Genomic DNA, 22,329 nt, shown 5'->3' on the forward strand with positions numbered 1-22,329 from the left:
CCAGCCCTGGAAGGGGCCTCCATCGCATCTGCGACTCGCAAACCCGATGAGCCATCAGGAGGGGAGAGCGGTGAGGCAGCCGCGAGACGGAGTCTCTGCACGTTTGTGGGGAACCCAGAGGCTAACAGTAGTGGCGAGCGCCACTGAGAAGCCTATAAATAAATCCATATTACTCCTGTTTTCGCTCTCCCCCTGGCGCTGACCTGCTTTCCAACCACAGCCGGGAAGCAGCACCACCCCTGCTCCTACCTGCCAGGCACGTGACTGCGCTCCCACCCCTGCCACCAGAAGCTGTGCAAATATAGAAACCCTCGTAGGGTCCCCAGCCTTGGACTTGCAGAGTCTGTCAGTTATAATTACAGCTGAGCTCTCCAAAGCTGCCGTCAATCACCCCGATCCTGCCCTCTCTCCCACCCCCTCTGCCTGCTTGTTGGCTAAAAATAGGACGTTCCAGTACAACCGTTCACCTTGTGCCAAGCGCTTGCTCCCTGTCCATGGCACAGATGCTCTTTCTCCCTCCCGCCTCCTCCTCTCCTCGCAGCAGCTGAACACACAAGAGGAGTAAATATTCCCCATACGCTTTAGCCTTGTCGGCAGTAGGAAATTTACTGACTTGGTGTCGGCAGCAGGGTAGGCACCACTTTGTAAGTGAGGTTTGCCTTGTTTGCCCATGTATCAGGTACGGTTTGGGCAAGCTTCCCAAACACGTAATGGACATGGTGGGCAGCGTTTCAAACTGGATATTGTGGGATAACCTCTGTAAATAAAGAAGGAGATGGCTTTCCTGCCCACAGAATTTATGGACTCTCAGCTGGGCATGCCAGGAGGGTGTCAGTATTAACTGATGGCCGTACTGCTTTTGAAAGCCTGGATGCCCTTGTGCCCTGGAGACTGGGCTGAGATCCATCAGACTTAGGCCACATAACCCACTGGAGCGTCATCGGGCTGTTTCTGGATGTGGGTCACTATCGTTACCATTCAAAATTGCTCACGCATCATGAGGATGCCTACTGCAACAAGACAAAAACAAACAAACAAAGAGGTAAACAGCCAGACACCTATGGCAAGACTTAAAAGACTCATGCTGCAATTTGCAGGGGTATCACCAATTGTGTTTATACAACAAGGTAAATTTGGCTTTTGATATAGTGGAATATATCCAGAGGTTGCTTAGTAGAGTTAATTCTGGATTTCTGCTAACAAAAACAAGGATATGGCCCATATACTATTAAAAACTATCTGATCATACTGACAGTATCCCTGTAAAAGTTATTTCTTCTTCAGATCCTACTCCACTGCTTTGGACAGATGGGTTACAAAGACGGGTGGCAGTACTATGTTGTGGATTCTTGATATTGCAAAAGCTGTATCAAGAGGTAGGGAAGATTTCTTATTCTGCTGCCACTTGCCTCAGAACCTGAATCCTCCAAAACACATGCGTCCTGCCTTTAAGGGCTATTTACTGTTTTAAATAACAAATACCTCACAAGCCTCCAGCCTCCTCATTTCTTTTGGTACAGACCCTTCCACACTGGAACCTGGACCCCTGTCAGAACCCAGGAGTCTGCTGGGATTCTGCCTTACACATTCACTGCTGCTTTTCCTTGAAATATGAGCATTTGTCACGTGAGTCAGTTGGTTAATTATGAACCTTGGTGTGCTGTTAACATGTCCTGTAACACTGCAGCTGTTTTGATGAGTACATCTTAACCAGCAGAGTTAGATAACTACAGTACCAGTCAGATCCAGCACGCAATGTTCTTCGAAATAATTGTTTAACAAAAATAAACTATTTTCACAGGTAGACTTGAAGCAGGCGGAACCCCTGTGGCTCGTTAATCTGACTAACAAAGTACTACCTAGTTTATACTAATTATTGTTCTTGCCTACAATTAACCTGCTGGCCACAATGCTGATTACTAATCAGTATCTTTTTGTCCTTTAAAACTTGGACTCTGGGATCTGAGGACAATGACCTCCAGTTTATATTCTCGAGCTGCTCATTTAAAACCACAGCCAAACTACTTCCACACAGATCAACTCAGTAGCTGGAAACCATAGCACAATGTCATCCTCAGAGTGGACTTGCCACAAGACAGAAAAGGGAAAGTTGCACGTTTCATAGGCATGTTCTGTCAGGACCCCTCTGGCATAATCTGAACATGCAAACTTGGCCTCACATTCCCCATGGCTGTGCTGCTCTATTTGCATACACATTTCCAGAGGCCTGTTTAAAAACGCAGCCACTCTTCAGATCTCTGACTGTGAAACTCTTCGCAGAGTCGGGGCTCACCTGAGGAGCCATCGGTGCTCTCTGCACGGTCTTCCCCCTCTCACCTCCATTCCGCACGACTGTGCCTCTCTGGATTGACAAACTCTGTGCAGATCTTACCTTCTTTGGCCTTTCGTGGTGGGATACATGCTTCTCTTGAGCAGGGGATGTGGATCGACTCCTTCTTCCAGCAATGAAGGAGCTACCTCCAGAGTGACGTGAGGTCTTCTGAGGTAAGTGGGGAAGGGGAGAGGAGTTGGAGAACAGGAGAAAAAGAAAATGAGAGAGAGAGAGGAAACAGTGTTATACAGTCTAGCTTTCACTGTTACAGTGAGCAAAGTTACAGTAAATGGCTTGTCTACCACACGCAGGACCAAACTCTTTTTTGTACCAAATGCCCAGCCTGGTTCCTAATGTGGGGACCACAGCAGATACCATACTAGGGGGCTTACGAACAGCATGTAGATCTAACTCCCCAAATCCTTTGTTCTTGGTGGCCCATGCACACTAACACTTGTACAAGAAAGGCACAGCTGCTAAGAGACCATTCTGTAAACAACGAGATAAACGGTAGCAGCAATGTTGCTTAGACAAGCCAGTCCTCCTGAACAGCAGTGTCTAGCGTCAGTTTTGAGCGGAGCATGGGGGTGTGTGTGGAAGGAAGCCCTGTTCCCAGACTCCAGGCACTAGCAGAAGTCCTGCTATCTGTCTCAGCATCAGTAAACTTGATACAGAGCTACACTTGTGTCAGATACTGAGGGTACCTGAAGGGCAGGGAAGGTGTCCCCCAGTTTGACTTTGAGGGGAAGCTCAAGACATCAGTCACTGTATGTGACAGCACTGATAAGCAGGAAGAAAAGTGGGAAAAGCCAGCAACAAAGGAGCCACTGAGACATAAAGCTGTAGTGAGAGGATCAGTTTCCTTTTTGCTGGAGGGAGGAGAGCAGGTGTCTACTAATTATGCAGAACAGGAAAAGGGGTTCCTCTTTTTCCTCTCAGTACTGTAATTAATAGGGGAAATCCTTTGCCCCAAATACGCCTCAAACAGTGAATGACTCTGTGTCTCTTCTGGGCTGTCTCTGTCCTCAGGCAGAAGTTCTGGCTGTTCCGTGTTACCCTCCTGCCCAGGGTGCCTGAGCCATACCCCTAATTCCCTGGAGCAACAAAGATCATGGCTGCTCTCCTTTCTTGGGACTTACCTTTCAGCCATACAGAGTGGGTCAGGGAAGCCAAAACAGATGGGAAGAATTCAACCCCTAATTTTGAAAATGGGTTTAAAGCTGCTATAGAAATGCAAAATAAAAATTAATCTTTATTCCTAAGTGACTCTGAATGGCTGAAAAGGGAAGCAGGCTGCAGGCCTTGTTTATATGTTCTTGGTGTTTCTTACTGCTCTGAGCACAGACACAATCTAGGATGAATACAAGCGTTTTATGTGACAAAAAACCTCCATTGCAAGGATGAAGAAACTCACCATTTTATTGAAGTGGTACTTGCAGTAGCCACAATATTTGACATTGTCGACTTCTAGGACTTCCTCTTCACATAAGAGGCCAGCCATCTGGGCACTGAAATACATGCAATTAGGAGGAGGATAAAGCAAATTGTACAGCCAGACCACATATCCCATCAAAGGGCAAAGAATAGTTCAGAATACCCAGGCAGGGTCTTCAAGTTTCCTGTTCTGCTCGTAAATGGTATGCAAGGAGGGGAAAGAAGTTCAGACTATTTTTAAATTCATATTCAGATCTTCAAAATTGTCAGTACTTTTCTAGCAGATTGTTTTGCAATTTTTGTTTTTCTTAAGGGAGGCTGGGAGATGAGTAACAATTCCAGTGAAAGACATATCATGAGCAAGGATCCATGTAAAGCTGGGAATCTCCCCATTCTGCTGATAGGCAATGTTGTTTTCAGGCTGCAAGGGTAGGTGAGGATATCAGCCCTTAAAATCACATCATCTAGATGATACTCTTGCATGTGCTCTGCTGGAGAAGGAACATTCCTGGGTTGTGACTCACCTCTTCTCTTCTTGGATTCCACATAGTCTTAGGGAAATCCCCAGCCCTCGTTCTCAGCAGGGAAGGCTCACTGGTGAAACCTCAGCCTTCCTGGGGAAGTTCCCCTCACAAACTCAGCAAGGATGAGATACTCCTTGCACAAAATAAACCCAGGGTGATTAGCCCAACTCCCCACACAACTCATTTAGTGTGGCCTCAAAGCCACAACAGCAAAACCAATAGCTGGGGCTATTCTTGGGGTGATGCTGTGGGGAACTCACCAGGTGACATGGAAAGCTTGCCGGCAGCCGTGTCGGTTACAGGCCATGCATGCTCCAGAGGCTGCTTTGCTCTCCCTGCCCTGCTCTTCACAGATGTAGCAGGTCTGCAAAAAAAAGGAAAAGTGCTCACTCAAAGAAGCAGACAAAATGTCTGCTTCACTCTCACTGTTCACCAGGAGACAAAGCCTTCAAGAACTCATAACTCTGTGGCTAGTCATCTCCCTCCTATGACAATGGCTCTGGGTTATTTCTCAGTGGCATGCACAAAATTCATGCATCTTCTTTTTCTCCCCAAATAACAACTGTGTCAGATCAAAATGTGGAGTAACCAACATGCAGCTCCCAAGGCGGAGATTGCTCAAGTTGCAGGGAGTTGGGCAAGAGAAAAACAGAGGACCAAAAAGGTATTTACAAGAACAGGGATTTACTTTGTAAGTTATTTTTAAAGGAATCTGAGTACCTGGATATTCAAATAAATTGACTGGGAGATGTGGTAGGATAAGATGACCCCAAAAAGCCAAGGTGGGGTAGGTACACTTGGGGCAGCAGGAGAAAGAGATGGCCTTACCTTGTTGAAGCGGTCGTGGGGTACATACTGCAGGACAATTGGCTCCATGGTGAGCACGTTGGCAAACTGCACCTCTGGGATGTACAAAGCACAGACGACATGGGCCCACCCTGGGGAAGCAAACAAGACAGAGAGCGGAGATTCACATGGGACAACCCAGAAGAGTCTTAAACTCAGACAGGGCTGCAGACAAGCATGGGAGGGAGAGAACGAAGAGAGTGTAGGAAGGGAGCCAACTTAAGTTAGATGTTAGATTTGAAATACTGCTTGTTCTAACTTGGTTAGGAATCAAATCCTTTGTGGGTGAAAGATAGACGGATACCACCTCCGGATTAAATAAGAAAGCAGAGATTTCTTTGGGAAAAGAAATGTGCAACGCTCATCGTTCTTAAAAGCACCCCCTCAGGACTTGAGACCCGGAGTTGAAGACCTAACCAAACCCAGGAAAAGCATCCAAGCAGTAAATGATGCTGATGGGACAGGTTTGACGTGTAGTCCCATGCCACTGTAAACAAAGCTCTCTTTATTGGCTGTTATCAACGGCTAAAGAAGGCTCTTTTTCAGCAAGCCAAGTTAGATCAGAATCTAAATCCACCAAGACATTCCCCAAATCAGATGTGTAAGTTGAAATTCCATCTGGTCAGCAGAGAACTGAGAAAGTTTGAAGGTCAGGAGCCTTAGGGGGCTGATCCATACCAGTATGGCTACTGCACTGGAAGGATTTAGCTAGAATTAGGATGGATTCACCTGGGCAGGTGGAACCAAACTTCATGATTACAGAATCATACAGCACTGTAAGTACTTGGGCTGTATAATTCTGTTCAGGGACATGGTTGTAACACTTGTGTGCCTGTCTACACAGACCTGATCAAACCATGCAGTAACATGTTTGGAAGAAGATGCTGTGTTATTATAAACCAATCCCCCAACACAATACTTGTGCTATTGCACTAAGGCTCTTGGCACTTATGACCAGCTCTAGCAGATGCTTCTACAAAATACCCTGGACTTAGCGCTTCTTCTTTAAATATGGGATCTATCAGAATAAAGACCTCCTTGCCTAATTTAACCCTTTGTGTATTAAGGTAAGTGGCAGGTAGGTACAGAAGCCTTTCTGAAAAATAAGATTTTGAGAAAAATTAAGTTTGATCTATACAGCCAGCAGCATCAATAGCTGCAAGCTCTGACAACTGAAATCAGACTCCGCAGTACTTCACAGGACCAGAGGCTGAGAAGCATCAATGATGAGCAGATAAGACCTGCAGAGAAAAACATCTTTACTGCGTCCTGTCCCTGCTCTCAGATGGGTACTCAAGGCTGAGGCTCTCTTAACTCGAGGATCACACTGCTGTTGTGCAAGCATGCAGCAAATAACACTGCAACTTCCACATTTCTGTAAACAATGCCAGATCGTGCACTGATTCCTGCGAGGTTAAACTCAAGGAACTGCACATTTCAGGGACTGTGCTCTGATGCCAGCCAGAGGTCAGGCAGGTTCCTCCCCCAGGGAAATGTCTTCTCACTGTGGAGGTTTCAAAAAGTGAAGTTTTTGTAAGAAAAAGGTAGAGTGTTTTCATTCCTCTGGAGCCTCCAACCTTCCCTTTCTGGTGACATAGGCTCAGAAATGAATTATTTTGCGCCCGGGACAGCTGCCGAGTCCCCAGAAGCTCTGCATGACATACCCGGCTCTGCGCAGAGGTACTCACCTCCATTGTCGGTCCGTTTCAGGGCTCCATCTTTGTGGGGACACAGTTCACATCTCTTGAAATTAAGCAGAAACAACAAGTTTAATCTAACTCCCAGGGGCGTGGGGCCAGAAAAGAGATGATTCATTTACAACATGGTTATGAAAGATGGGGCTGCTTTCAAAGAGAGGAAGTGGAAGAAGGGCTGAGGGCGGTTTGGGTGCAAAAAGATACTCTGACACAGCTCAATATCGTCCTGTCTGACGGGGGTGCGTTTAAAGCCTCAGTCCGAGAGCCACAGGGCTACAAGCGAACCTTGACTTTCACGGGGCTTTTAAAAAAAAAAGTTTTAGACTTTGTGGTTGGGGAGTAAAACTGAAAACCATGACTCAGAGAGCAGAAGGCAAATAAAAAGAAGCCATTACCTATCTTGGTCTCTTTCCTTCCTTCCTTCTCTCGTGACATTTTTTCCACTCTCACGAGAGGCGGGTGAGGCTGTCGTGACATTTTTGCTGGCAGGGCGTGGGGGGCCATGGCGAGCCTGGCCCCAATAGCTGGGACTGGCAAGTGGGCACCCTGCTTTCCCCCAAACCCAGCCTCGGGGGTGGCTGAGGTGTCATGGAGAAGGCGTGAGGGGGGAACGTCAGCACCAGAGAGTCCCTGCCGCCCGGGAGGGTGGAGGAAGCTCCCTCAGCGCCATCATGCCGGGCGGGAGGCCGCAGGCCCAGCACCGTGGTGGGCTGTGAGGGACGGAAGCCACCCTGCGCCCCTTTCCATGCCCGGCCACTAATGGCTGCTTTTGGGGAAAACCGTGAGGGGGAGACACGCTGCGTCCTCCACCGGGGACCAGCAGCCGCAGGGTGATGGGAGATGAGCCCCCTCACGCCAGGTCCCCCGCGGCAGGGAGGCCTCCGAGGCCAGCGGCGGCCCCAAACCTGCCGAAGGGTCTCCCCTCACGGCCAGGGTGGGGAACGCGCCTCACCTCCCCACCACGCACACCCGGCGGGCGGATGGGGAGAGTCCGGCCAGGCGGGACGGCGAGAGCCGGGGAAACCCAGCGCCACGGCCCTCGGCGCCATTCCTCGCCTCACAGCGGACAGCGAGGCCTTGCACTCCTTTTTCCCGCCTCGCTAATTTCAGCCCTGCCCCGGCCATCGTCGGCCGATCGCCACGTGAGGGCTCTCCCCCGGCCATAACGCCCTTTTGAAGCGTTGGTGGAAGGTGGGGTGGTTTCGGGGCGCGTTGCCACACATGGGGGAACACGCTCCCAGCCCCGAGGGCTTCTCCTGGGCTGAGCCGCCCGAAAATGGTTGCTGTCTTCTCATGGCATCACTCAGGGAAAATTTCTATGGGCTTTTTGTTTTCTCTGACTTTAAAAAAGGCCCGAAAACCTGCGAGGCGCAAAACTTTTCCTGCCCCAGTAGAAATGTCCGATTTGTTAAAACAAACAAAACAAAACAAAAAAAACCCTGCTTTTCTGTGAAAAATGTGCCTCGTCAGAAAGTTTTGAAATGAGGTGCCCGGTGTCAAAGCGAGATGGTGGGCTGAGCCGCTATGAGTGTGTGGGACCTGGTGCTCTCGCCTGCCCATGCTTTGCCGTGATTGCTCGGCTCTGGCAAGCGTAACGGGGCAGGTGCTCCACGCCACGAAAAACACCAACGTATTGAGCAATAACTGGCCGTGAGCAAAAGCCTCTGCCACTAAGTAGTCCCTGAGGACCTTCCACAAAGGTGGTTTTCCTCAAGCAAGATTTCCTCTGCTGAAATTTTACCTCCTGGACAGACGGGCACAATAAATAGGATTGCAATGCAATGGGCGGCAGAGAGGCTCAGCCCGATCCTCGGAACACTTTCGTGGGAGTTAAGCGTGCGGGGCTGTCAAACAGGCACCTTTGGCAAGCACGAAATCCCCGTGATAACATATAAATAAGAGATGAGGGGACAAAGACCAGTGCTGTCGTCAGCAGCCCATCTCGCTGTCCCTGCAACTTAGTTTGAAATATGGATGGATGACCACAGGAGGTGTTTCTCACTGCTCCTGGTTAGGTCCGGGCTGCCAGAGGGCTGGAGAGCTGCTCTCACAATTACTATGGAAAGCCCGGCAAAGCCAAGACAGAAAAAGAACTGGGTTAACTGAGACACTGTAATAAGAAATTTGCACTTGAAAAGGCCCCTCCGCTCTCCCCTCCACCCCTCAGATCAAAGCGGCTCTCCCACCATGCGATTAGCAAAGCTCTGATTGTAACAAGAGGGGTTAACAGCTCCATCGGCCCCACACAAGACTTTTAATAGCCCTGCCTCGAAATGACAGCTAAAGCCTTCACATGATCCCTCACATGAGTGCCCTCTGGCCATTGCAGCTCACCGGGCTTCCTAGACAATTTGATTACAAAGTGGATGGGCTTTCAGTTGCTTACTGTAAGCACAATAGCATCCACAGCATCCTTTAGGGACCTGAGCATCTGAGGAGGGGTTACGAGCAGGGATTAGCGGTACCTCTTCCTTTTATTCAACCTGCATAGGCCAAGGCAGTCTCGGGGGTTTTTATTTCAACTCTGGGAAAAGAGCAGAGCTTGGCTGATTTAAACCAGGTTGTAATGGGTAAGGTTAGAGCTCCTGACCCTTGGGGCTTCTAACTCCAGGATCTACCACCAAGAGACTACACCTGCCAACTGAAAGTTAGGGCTCCTGAGCTCTCTTTCCAAAGCTGAAGAGGGGATGGAGTCCATCTCTCCAAAGGAGAGACACAGAAATCGGGACACCTATGTTTTAAAACACTCGTGAAGAAGTGCAATATTCTCCATGCCTCTGTATCTCATTTTCAAAGCAAAAGCATCAATATTTTGTCAATAAATATGGACAAAGCTTGTAAACTGCTTTAAGATTCTTCTATGAAGGCAGATGTGGAAAGAAAAACATCGTTGTTTTTCAAAGGAATTTACCACGCAGTCATTATGAAAGAAATACGAATATCAATTCATCCTGCTGCTGTTGTCAGTGTATTTTACACTCAGATAGCAGCATCTCTCCTTCAAGATCCTCAAGGCAGTGTCTGCAGGCCGATAACGCCCCTTTTACAGCTAGAGAAAGCCAGGTACAGATAGGTGCCGTGAAACCCCAGGGCAGTGGAAGAGTCATACCCTCCAGCCTCGCTGGACCACAGAGCCCAAATTCAAAGTGTTTTAGTAACACAGCCATGCACAGATCTCATAAGACCTGACTCATTTCCCTTACTCTGATCATGCTGTTCTCTACATCAAAGAACTAGATTCTTTTTAAGTATTTACCCATCTGCGTGTCTGTTGCTATGACTGCTGGTGTTTAACTGAAAAGGTGAGGGATTTAGATAGGAAATCATCCCCAGCTCTGCTTAGGAAGGAAGATTATCACTGTTCAGTTATTATAGTAGCAGGGCTGAATGCCACAGGACTGAATGGCATGACTGAAGCCCACCACGCATTGTCTAACAGATTTCACCGAGGGCGAGTTAAATAAGGAGCCACCTGCAGGGGTATTGTTTTCGTGATACCTCAGAGGCAGTTTGAAGTATGTAATGTGCAAGTGAAAAGTTACAGTCCTTGCAATGAGCACAGGTGAGGAGGACTTGTGTGTACATGTATTACTACAGCTTACATTGAATTGTAGCTAGCGCTGAAGAGCTTCTCTCTGCCTGCACGGTTGGGAGAGCCGGGGGAAGGAGGCCCATGAAATCCAAATTCCTTTCTTTGCTACGAAACTATCTGCAGGATGTAAAACCACTCAAAGACACATTTGATCTTCTTTACTGCAGCACACATAAAAGCAGCATCTTACAATGGGAAAAGAGCTCAGGTCTGAAAGTCTGGTCTTGTTTACACTCCCACTTCAATGAGGAATGAGTTAATGCAATGTAGAAAGCATGGTACAGATACCTAATTCCCTCATTCGCTCATCTTTGCCAAGTTCTTTGCCCATCTGTGAAACAGATTAAACTTCTGTACTGCAGCAAGCAGAGCGCCCAGCTGAGATGAAGCACGCTATTTGCTCAGGCCTGCACAGATACGCACATTCAGAGGTCACCTACATCAGTTTCGCTAGGTGTGTACTTTAGAAAAGATTTAGCTAAACCAGTTCCGAAGGCAGTGCAGTCATTAATAAATGTTGTTTGTGCTGACAGAGGCCTTCTGTACTTAAGGAACGCCGAAGTTTAATTTAAATTCATCTTTAAGGAAGCGAAGGGAGGAAGCTATCCCAGATTTACTGTACGGCAAAAGCGGCATCTATGGCATAACTAACACGTTAAAGATCTACACCCCAGTGCCTCAGTAGTTGGTTGGTGCAGCCGTATCTGATAAGGGCTCGCATGGGAAGTTATTGCAGAGTAGCTGGTGTGCTATAAACTCACAGCCTAGTCTACTGCACAAATAACTTCGCCACATAGACAGACCTAAGAGGCAGTCCTGGCCTGATTGTTTCCACTTTCCTGCCTCACCGGGAAATGCCAGAATTAATTAAGAACATTTGTAAAGTGTTCTATACTGCTAAATTGCTACTTAGACAGAAACTAAACCCTGATCCAGCTTCCTGTCATTTTCTCTGCTGTTTTACAAACTCAGAAGACTTTATGCAGGAGACTGTTGCTGCGAGATATGAATGCCAATCCATCCTGTCAGTCAGTATGATAACTCTGACAGTATAGCAGCATCTCAGGTGATGCCAACTTCCCTCCACTCCAAAACTTCCTGAGGAGCTGAATAGAAAAAACAGCAGGGAAACCACCTTTTAGAAGAACGCCATTATTTTTTTAAAAGATTGAGGTCTCTAGACTCAAAAATTTTGTCACTGATAACTTGCTTAAAAGCACCTCTGGCAGCATCTTCATCAAAATGGCTAATAGCATTGTATAAAATTGCTTGATACAATTATTCCTATTGTACAAACAAGATATAGCAGGTTACAGGCAGAGCTGGGATTACAATCACAGTAGTGCTGAAATGCCAGGCTCTATCGCTTTTGCCAGGGGACCACACTGGTTCCAGCAGAGACATGAAGGGCATCGAACGAACCTATTTAGCGTAAGTACAAGCGTGCTTCATACTCACCACCCTGGCGGCTCTCTCTTGAGATTCACATTTCCGACAGAACCAGGGTCCGGTAGGAACCTGGACAATTCCATAGCAAGCTGGAAGAAAAGCAAAGAGAGTTCATTAGACCATCTTTAAATCGACTGTTTAATTTCTCAGGTGTATATAAAAGTTTGCCAGAGCTGTTATCAGTCAGATATGGGTGACAAAACGAAAAATTACAACTACGCAGCATTTTATTCCTCTTTCTAGTTTCCATAGCCAGCAACAGCAGACTGCCTTTTGCAACAGGTCCAGTGTTATACATTTATTCCAGTTTTCAAATAAGCTCATGCCCAGTATCAAAAATTCTTATGAAAATGTGGCCTAAGTGGGAATCGAGTGCTTCATAAACTGTGTCTAATTCTGGTCTAGCAAACACAAATGGAACAATTTCTTACCCCTTAACTTTTCAAGTGTCACTAGTGACCTAAATATAAAATTATGAAATGGATGGCTATGAAGCACCTTAACCATAATTAGGACTAAGAGAAAATCTCAGCATCATGAAGGAAATCATCTCAGTGAGAATTCAGACAGACACCAAGCGAAACTCCCATTTCTTCTGCACACCCTCAAGTCTGTAAGTCACACCCAGCGGCAGCCTTTTGCAACATGCTTCCAAGATCACTGAATTCAGGCTTTTTAGGACTACTCCTGGGAACAGGTTCTGTGTCAATGCAAATTTCCAGCTGATAACCCGACAAAGCTGCTGCTTTTGCAAAGCTATAGCACGCGTCCCTCTTGCTTTCTACATCACTCTTGATGCTCTCAGGGTCTCCCTCTGCGAGCTGCAGCTCCCAGTTCTCTAAAATTAGCTCCCTTCTCTGATGGGGCAATGTGGCTTGAAGACTGTTCACCTTCTTCGGCCATCTTCACCATCTAACCATCCAAGGATGGTCTTTGTGAGTCCCAAAGGAAGCGTTTCTGACCCTGAAAGGGCTCTTAGCAGGTGGGTTTAAAGCAACAGAGGCTGGTAAAGATAGTGGTAAGAAGTAAGGCTATGCATCTCAGATGAGGGTATAGAAGTCTCCTAGGAAAGAACAAATTATATCTTCCTTATTCCACCTTCAAATGCAAACTGGCGGTTGGAATGGAATCCCAGTCACTTGAGACATTTGAAACTAGGTTGGACAAAGCATCTGAAAATATCCTGCTGGAAGCAATCCTGTGATGTTCCCTGGGGGATGGACCAGACACGACCCGCAATAGGTTCTCTCCATCTCTCTAATGTCTATTATTCCACATCAGCCAGGAAAACGAATGCAATTGTAGAGTTAAATCAAAAGAGCTGACTGCAAGATGAGCCAAGGCGTACACATAAGAAAATAGAAACTACATGAAAGCAATGACAGAGGAGCCTGCCTTGGGTCCATCTTTAGCAGTGGGCTTAGGGCCAAAAGCAAGCACTCAGCTGCAGCCAGTGCAAGCTTCTGTGCCCGCTGCTTCAAAAAGGAAGAAAACAAGGAAGAAAACAAGGAAAAATGCGGAACATAAGTAAGGCAGAGTTGGAAATACGATTTGTAAATGTTCTTAACTATCTTATTAGAGTCTTAATTTGCAATCAGATGTTTTTGTTAACATTTTGAATTTTTTACTGGAAGGGTAAGATTTCTAACCATCGACACAGGAATGGTACTGATATTTTTAAGAATCAGCCCTAATGTGTAGCTATAATGTACCTTTTAAAAAAATACAGCGTTCTCTATTTAACTGTACAATCATTTCAAAAGGTAACTTTGGTTTTGCGGATATTCAAGCAGTACAAAGAGATACCAAACCCAGTGTGTGATTGCATGGAATGAGACTAGATGACCCAGATGATCCTCTACAGAGGTTTGTTTCTATTTAAGAAATAAAAGCCTACCAAAACACTACACTACTGCTAGGTTTATAAGCAGGCTTTAAAAAGAGGGTTGAAGAACATCCACTATACACTGCTACACTCCTTATGAATTACTATATCCTGAAGGACTCTTACAAGACCTAAACAGACAGTAGTGTTTCCAAACACACAAGCGGTGCCCTCTCTGAGACTTTTCTAACATGCTCCAACTCTACCAAAACAATGCTACGCGCCCGCTTCCCCGCTGCTGCAGCAAACACATCCAGTCTCCGAACCTGCGCGGGCCTAGAAACAGGCACCCTAAAAGAATGAAAGCATTGCACATTTGAAACTGTTCTTGCCACCAAACAAAAGTGTTTATATTAATCTTGGGAGTGGGCATAAGGATGCCAACGCCCTTAATCTCCCTCCAAAAAAGAGAGCGATGATCTAGCATGGGCTTTGATAAATAACGGGAAGAACAGAACACTTACACCAGCAAAATTCAAACAGAAAAAGTGTCCCTCCAGAGAGACCCTTACATGCTGCCGGGTCACTCAGCCTGGAGAGGTTGCCTGATGACAGGAGACACCCAAGCATCGCTTCTGAATGAAGAGAAATCCCCCGCAAGTTTTGCTTCCTCCTTTTAACTCCTCTTTAGTCACTTGGTTGTAAGCAACTTCTTACTAAAGCCGTGAGCGCGGACACACCAAACACATGAAAAGCTAAAGAAAGCCCAACCTACAGACCCAGAGACCTGCGCCTGACAGGCGGGCAGAGGCAGAGCAGGACACATTCGCAGCTGGAGACGGGAGCGTACATCAAGACACCGAGGGAGAGATTGTACAGGAAGAGGCTGGAGATGTGCTGGTAGATGGATAGGATAATAATAGATGGAAAAACAGACATGCCAGATGAGACCAGAAACCTTCGTGTTATTCAAAACAAACCAACCAGGATAACCACCGTGCCTTTCTGCTGGATTAGAATGAAAGCAAATACATTTTTTTTTTTATTTTAATTTTTTTTTTTTGGTGTGTGTTCGGAGACCCGAGGACAAACTTTCCAGTCCTATACCGTGTGTTAGGGGCGTGCTCCAAGTCATTTAAAATGCAAATAGCCCATATCTCGAGGTGGGGGGGGGGAGGAGGAGAAGGGCTGCCTTCCTCCCTGCCCTTGGAGGAGGCATCTCCGGGCCCCGCGGCCGCCCCCGGGGGGGTTACCCGGGGCCATGTGCGGCTGCGGGCCGAACCGAGAGCACCGGACCGCCCCGGGCGGGGGGGGGGGGGGGCTGCGGCTCTTCCCGACCCGGCGCTGCCCTCCTCCCGGCCCGGAGCTCTCCAGCCCGCCCTTCCCGGGGCACCGGGGAGGGGGAGACCCGGCTCCGCCGCCCCCCCCCCCGCGGAAGGAAGCGGCCGGCCGGCCCTCGGTAACGAGCACCCCCCGAGCACCGGGAGCTTCGTGCCCACCCCCCCCCCCCCGGGGGGGGGGGGGGGGGGCGCGCAGCTGATAGCCAACTCCGCTCCCCTCCTCGCCCCCGGCACACCGCGCTCCCCCCCCCCCGGCTCCTCCGCCGAGCCAGGCCAGCGGCGACACCGTTATTTTGAACAATAGGGATAAAACAAAGCCCCCCCCACAACCCCCCCCCCCCGCCGCCTCCACCGCCTCCGCACCACCACCACCCCCGGCCTCCCCGGGGCGCCCGGGGGAGGAGGAGGAGGAGGAGGAGGAGGAGGAGGAGGCGGCGGCGGCGGCGGCGTCGCCCCGGCCCCGCTGTGCCCCGGTGCTGGCGGCGGGGCCGGCCCCGGTGCCTTACCTTGGTGCACCGCCACATTGCAGCCGTGCCCGTCGCAGTACACCAGCGGGTTCTCCGCCCAGCCCCGCTCATCAGAACAGACACAGCAGCCTCCCACCATCTCCTTCATACTTCCATGAGGGTTTCCTTCCCCCCCCCCCGCCTCCCTCTACGCACACACTCCTCCCTCCTCCTCCTCCTCCTCCTCCTCCTCTTCTCCTCCTCCTCCTCCGCGCTCCCCCCTCCCCGCTCGCAGCCTGCCTTTCACACGGCCGCCCCGCGAGGGGAGCGGGGTGTCCGACCCCCCGTGGCGGCAGCGCGGAGCCGGGCGGTGCTCGGGGGGGGGGGGGGGGGACGGGACCTGGGGGCGGCGAGCCCCCGCCCCGCACGCTCGCCCCGCGCCCATGCACACGCACGGGGGGACACGCACACACACACACACACACACACACACAAACCCACTCCCCCCCCCCCCCCTCCGCCTCCCGCCTATACAATCATGGCAGCGCCGCCCGCATGCTCCGGTAAAATTTGAGGTTCAGGGATTGCAGGCTGGCTGGGTCGGGTGCATTTCTTTGCGTGCCTCTGGGCGTGTGAGATTAAAATTTTCTTTTTTTTTTTTTTTTTTTTTTAACCCATCCACCCCCACCCACCCCCGGCCGCTTCTTTCTTTATGTTTTTCTTCGCCCCCACCACCACCCCCACCCCCCCCCGAGCAAACCGAGTAGGAATCCGAGTGTGCACCCGTGTGTGCAAACCGCTGGATGCGTGCCCGAGCCAGTCAACATGGATCGCTCCGGAGTGATGAGTTGGGACCGTTCCGTAAATCCTATTATCTCTGCAATTCCTCTCTGACAGATCGGGGCTCCGCGAGCGCCACCGCCTGTCCTGCGCTCGGAGGCTCCTGGAGGAGGTTTTAACCCGTTGGCACCTGTTTTGTTCTCTGCAGGGAGAAAAATGCCCCTTTGGAGGTTTATGCCCAGCAGGACAAGCGTCAGAAATCGGCTGGAAATCGGTAAAAAGAAATAATCCTAAAGTATAGTGAGTAATGCTGTATGGGATTGCACCTGCAGGTCCCCTAAGTCTGCGCAGTATCATGAGAAACAGCCCTTGCCTTGGATGCATCATCCAGAACAGACAAGGAGAAATGAGGAGAACCCAAGCACAGAGCACAAAAATAATTAAATCTTAGAAAAGAGGCCTAGGAGGAACCCAAAGAATTCATGTAATGCGTTCCTATGGCTCCAGCTCTACCTGAAATCATCTGCCTGAGGACACAGCAGCTCTGAGGGAACAGAGCCCAGGTCTCATGATCTCTCCTGTAGGTCCTTACCCAGCGACCACGCTGTCCTCATGAAAAAAAGGAAGTGCCCGATGCCAGACTGGGCAAAGAATCAGTAGAAAATGTAACAGTGACCCATTTTTTGCCTGCATTGATAAAGAAAAAGATGTCCTCTTAAGCTGCTGTACTGTATAGTTCTGTTATAGTAGGGCTTTTTGTAGGGCTGATGGAGGAACGGTGTACAGGAACTTCAATAAAAAGGTGCATAAAAAGGGGCCTGATTTGCATTACTACTTTTCAATTCTGTTCCTGTAAATCCTTGGTGTTTTAAAAAAGAAGCCTTGTAAATTATATCAAAAGGAAAGTATTGTATCCTGCTTAGGAAATGTACGGAGTTTATGGAATCACAGCTACCTGAAATCTTTTTTCCCCATTCTTTGTGGGTTGTGAGCGCTGAAGAGAGATGGTCATGGTAGTGAAAGAAACATGAAGAAAAAAAAATCAAAAGCTGTTCTCTCTGCTTCCAGGAGTAGGCACTTAAAATTGTTTTCAGATGCTGGCATGTATGTGAGTAGCCAGGAGGTCGTATCTTTACTCAAAAGTCAGTCTTCAAAGCCATCAAGGTTTCTGCAGAAAGATGCCCTCCTGGAACACAGCCTCAGCAGGTCTGTTCTCCTGCCTGCAAGCGTGTCGCTGCGGTGACTCCACGGGAACTATTCCTGATTTACAGCAGCTTAAATAAGACCAGAAAAGGTGTCAATGTCTCTTAGACTGGCGACCCTCTTCTTGCTCAAAGTGTTTCCCTTGTGACAGGTCGTCTTTGAAAGATCGGCATATCCCATCATATAGTTTCTTTTAAAAAAATCTTCTCATCAGAGAGCAGAGAGGAAACCCATTCCAACAGCCCTAATAATCACCAGTTTAGCATCCTTTATATTGCACCTGTTCAAGCGTTACATCAAGGGGCTGGAAGGCAGACGGCTCCCTGAGAAGCTGCCTGCTGGGTTGCTGTCTTCCTTTTATTGCATTCCTTTGAGAGTCACAGGGGCAGACAATACGTTCACCACATTGCTGGAAATTCACTGAGCCTTAGCTCACTTTTCTGGGAGGGTTTCCCCTCCTCTCCCCCTCTTTTTTTTCTTTTATCTATTGTGTTATGAACTTGTTTAAAAGAAAAGGGGGAAAATCTGGCTGGTTGCCTTTGTAACCTGAAGGAGATCCTTGCGGTTTAAGATTGTCTTAGACTACAGGACAAAATGCTAAACATCCGCCATCCCCTGACGGTCTTGGTTCCAGTTGGCCATGCTAGCAGACACTTGGACTTGAACTGCAAATTTGCCTTTAGGGGATTAAGTTCCAATTTACATAACTAATCCCTGTGGTGAGGAAAGGCTAGGCCGGGGAGGAAAGGGCATGAAGGTTTCTTGAGAAAAATTTGGGTGAAAGTTACAACTGTGAAAACTGAGACATGGAGATATTTAGTTTATACTGTTCATTTGTTATTTTATCAGTCAGCGTTTTTAAAATGTGGCCGTATGTAGGAAGCAAGCAAAATGAAAGTGATATGTACTGACTCATGGGAACCAATATCCTTGTGTTATCTCAGTAATAACTGCAGACCTAAGTTACAGAAGTTGTTACTAAACTTAGTCGTTTACTACTATATCTAGAAAATTGTGGATAAGGGAGCTGGCTTCTCCGCAGGCTCATACATCACAAACAGAGCTGTTAGCCTTATCTCTGTCTGCAGAGTCTTTGTTACAGATGATCTTTCATTTTCAGGGGGATCCTTTGCATTTACTTGATTAGTATTTAAAAATAATGTAAACTTAGTTATAATCTAAGTGCCTGACATGGAAATTCTTCAGATATAATAAATAAAATACTCTTACTAGGGTGTAAGGCCGTATCATTGCATTTTCCAGATTATTCATCCTTCAGCTATTTTATCTATAAAATACATACATCCTATGTTAAAGAAAAGAAGAAAAAAAAAAAAGAAAGAAAATTTATCTTTCTTATGATAACTCCATGTGCTCTTAGGAAATTTAGACTGATCTGTATTAGAGAAGCGCTTGTGGCCTAGCTTACACAAAGGGTCGATGCAAGGAAACACTGAGATGTACATACTTAATGGCTTGCAGTGATAGATTGCCTCTCTACACAGTATCCCAGCCTTTTCCAACAGCTTCTCCTGGGAATGAAGATTCTTCCTTCCTTCATTTATGGGGAAACTGTCACTTGAGATTATCATGAGTAAGGACTGTAATTTATCTGGGTCCAAGGAGGGCTAAAACTCGCCTATTTGTGGACAGGCAAATCTGCACCCCTGTTTAACAAACCTGTTTGCTCTATCAGATTTTATCTTATTCCTCTTGGGCAGGTTGGAGGAAGGGGGAATTGTGCAGATAAGAGTAGTAATCCTCCCTAGGCAGCCAAATTCCTTCGAGTCCCTAGCAAGAACCGCTACTTTAAAGTGTAAATCTCTTTAAAGTATAAATCTCTCAGCTGGAACTGCGGGATCAGTTCCACAGATAGCAGCAGCAAAGTCTTATCCTCTGTTAGCAGCAGCCACCAGGGACAACATGACATAATCGGAGAACTCTCCAAACCATATCTCTTTTAGAAAGTTGTTTTCCCATTTCAGACCAAACTTCTCATCCTTCTCACGGATGCATATACATTGAGCTCCTTCATCTCTCTGTAAACGCTTACTAGCACGGTGAGAAGACTTTATTTATACACATTATTTAAACAAAATAATTTAGTTCAGCTTTCTTTAAAGCTTTGTTTGTGATGTTTTTCTCTGTATCCTTTGTTTTGGATATCATCGTATCTCAAAACACTTGGAGAGATTATGCTAGTTGTCAAATTTCAAGGCCAACAAGTGTCCCTCCTTGAAGAGGTAAATAAAGTATAGCAGAGAATTCTTTTACAAATCTGGAAAGACGGGCTCCGGCTCTGCCACAAACCTGTTGCAAGACTTTAGGTGAATTATTTTGCTTTTTCCTTCTCTGTCTGGATTATTAGATCTTCGGGGAGGGAATGCCATCTTACCACACCTCCTGCACTATTCCAGGATCAGTAGCATCTTGATGGTACTCAGAGTCTCTGTGTGTTCCACCATCATAATTAATAGTCATTGTAATAGGAACAAAAATGAGAATGATGGCGGTGATAGTGGGAAGTCATCAGATGTGATTCGGTGGTATACACAAAACTTACCCAAATTTATTTTTTGCCTGTCCAGCATATAACACTGCTAACCGGATAGTTCTGGAGTTTTGCTACCTTTGCGGTGTGTTTATAAAGGAGATAAACTTTTTCCCTTTCTCTCCACCAAAACCTGACTTTATTACCTAGCAACGAAAGGTCCATATTCACAGGCCGGTAGGGACAAGGGGTCAAAATCTTGATATTTCTCGACACTGTAGATGGGGGAGATGTCTTCCAATCCAATGAAATCTCAATTGCAAACAGTCAGCACTGTGGCACACATTTTCCTATAGTATACAGGGCCTCTTAACTCTCTTTTCCTATCGTTGGACAAGGAAAAATCCTCCTGAGGTCTGCAAAGGCTTCTCGTACCCTGCAGGACTGAAAGCTGGGAGTCTGGACTGCAACCCGCAAAGGCAAAGTCTCTGTTTAAACAGGAGCTTCAGCTGCCTCCGCAGCGTGTGGTTCCCAAGGGAGAGAAAGTGAGACCTTTGACCCTGCTCTTCATTAACCACACCTACCAAAAAAACCCCCACGCTTTTCGTCTCTTTTCTTCCCTGCTCATATCCTCCCAAGGATACCTCATCGAGGCATCTTTCTTAAGAAACAACTCCGTTTACTGAAGATATTTGTGAAAGAAAAAGAAACAATCAGCTTTCAGAACGGCTTGTTGAATCTGCGCTTATGGTTTATTAGATGGGTTACTTTGTCCTTGCTCCATTATGGGCTAAATGCTGCATTTCTAATGTACAAACACCCACAGAAAGGCTCAGTGTCAAGAAAGCCGAGAGCCAAACACACGCACTCTCAGCTCTGCTTCGTCAGTAACTTTCTGGCCTTGGACAAGTCACTTCCTCCCTTTGTGCCTCATTTTCCCTCTGTGTCTGACCAATTCCCTACTGCAGAGCACTTTTGGGTTGTTTGTCTCAAAAAGCACTATGTAAGTGCAAGTTATTATTCATTAAACAATGTCATTAAGGACTTTGAAAGGAAACAATGATGTCATTAACAACTTTGAAAGGAAATAGTGCCATTAATGACTTATAAAGGAAAAAAGTAGCAATTGAAATATCTTCTATGTCTGTCTTTTTTTTTCCTCTAGCAGCTTAAATCAAACGAGACAGTGGATCATATTTGTCTTCATGGTTTTGATGCATTCAAAACAGTAAAATTGATTAATGTAGTAAGTCCTTGTACAGGAAGATGACAAATTTGCTTTTGGTACTAAATTAGTCTTTTATGAGTGGAAATATTTTGAAGGGATTGTTAGAATCGCTCTGTCTCTTTTTGCCCTAGAAGCTGAAACTCCCACGCTTTCGTGACATACCCATATTTATGACCGCTTTCCAGCCAACTTACCTTACTGTCCTCTCCCGCTGGGGTGACGAGGATTCCTATAGGTCATGTATTTAAAGTAGTTTAGCTGTTTATTCACTTCTTCCTCCAAAAGAGAGAATATGCTACAGACCATGTAGTTGAAGAACATCTCTAAAACAAGTCCAGTTTAACAAACCTAATGGGATAGTCATAAAATCACATAAACATTGCTTTGGAAGGAACTTCAAGAGACCAATTAGGCTAATTCCCTATGGGGAGGCAGAACCAAGGACTTATTAGTGTCATATTATTTTTATTATTATTATTATTATTTACATTAGGCAGTGAAAGTACACAACAATTACCAGAGAAATAAGTGATGTGGTCTGTGTCCAGAAACCAAGAGTATTTTTAAGGAGCCTGTATTTAAGCTTTCAAGTTCATTCTTAGGAACCTAAACAGATGCCCTGGCTTTAAAACCATAACAAGCTTTGGAGCTGCTCCCACCTCTCGGTGTGCCCAAACCTCTGCTGATGCGTGCGGCGCAGGACCAAGGCTTTTGAGAGCATTTAAACTCTCCTGGGGTGCTCTGGCATGGCAGAGCGTTAGGTACTTCATAGATTCAGGCCCGGAGTCTTCAGCCTGGGTTCTGATGTGAAAGGGGGGATTAATAATCACAAACAGATTTCTTTTAACGGGAGTTAGGCACCTGTTTCCCTTTGTGCCTTGGGACTTTTTCCTCACATTCCTGTGTTTTTAGTGCCTTTAAAAAATACTTGGCGGTAATTGAAGCTTTGCCTATACCCACCAGTTGCTCTCATTTAATTGGTTTACAAACCAGTTTAATTAAACGCTCTGTTCTGACGTCCTTGTATTGGGTTAGAGCATTGCATCAGCTTAGCTTGCAATTGTATGTTCAGTTCTTGGCGAAGCTATCGGAAACTGCCTTTAAGACAGGAAACCTGAGGTAAAAGCCTGAAGGTAACAGCT

General features: G+C 47.0%; 1 protein-coding gene across 3 annotated transcripts in view; it reads right to left on the reverse strand.

Moving 5' to 3' along the window:
* The window catches only part of MLLT6 (MLLT6, PHD finger containing), a 51,685-nt gene extending 36,011 nt beyond the window's left edge, over nucleotides 1-15,674 (reverse strand). The window contains exons 1-7 of one of the 3 annotated variants that reach the window (XM_030022256.2): nucleotides 15,546-15,674; nucleotides 11,884-11,963; nucleotides 6,825-6,879; nucleotides 5,119-5,228; nucleotides 4,551-4,654; nucleotides 3,747-3,840; nucleotides 2,393-2,497 (exon numbers count right to left, since the gene is read on the reverse strand). In XM_030022256.2, the coding sequence (XP_029878116.1) occupies nucleotides 2,393-2,497; nucleotides 3,747-3,840; nucleotides 4,551-4,654; nucleotides 5,119-5,228; nucleotides 6,825-6,879; nucleotides 11,884-11,963; nucleotides 15,546-15,654 (657 nt within the window). In that variant the 5' untranslated portion in view covers nucleotides 15,655-15,674. Of the gene's footprint in view, nucleotides 1-2,392; nucleotides 2,501-3,746; nucleotides 3,841-4,550; nucleotides 4,655-5,118; nucleotides 5,229-6,824; nucleotides 6,880-11,883; nucleotides 11,964-14,271; nucleotides 14,832-15,545 lie in introns of those variants that run through there. The other 2 variants (XM_030022255.2, XM_041125276.1) reach the window with 2 other exon arrangements.
* Nucleotides 15,675-22,329: the final 6,655 nt, after the last annotated feature.

The sequence above is a fragment of the Aquila chrysaetos genome, chromosome 8 (assembly GCF_900496995.4).
Source record: "Aquila chrysaetos chrysaetos chromosome 8, bAquChr1.4, whole genome shotgun sequence".
In the NCBI taxonomy this organism is placed as follows: domain Eukaryota; kingdom Metazoa; phylum Chordata; class Aves; order Accipitriformes; family Accipitridae; genus Aquila; species Aquila chrysaetos.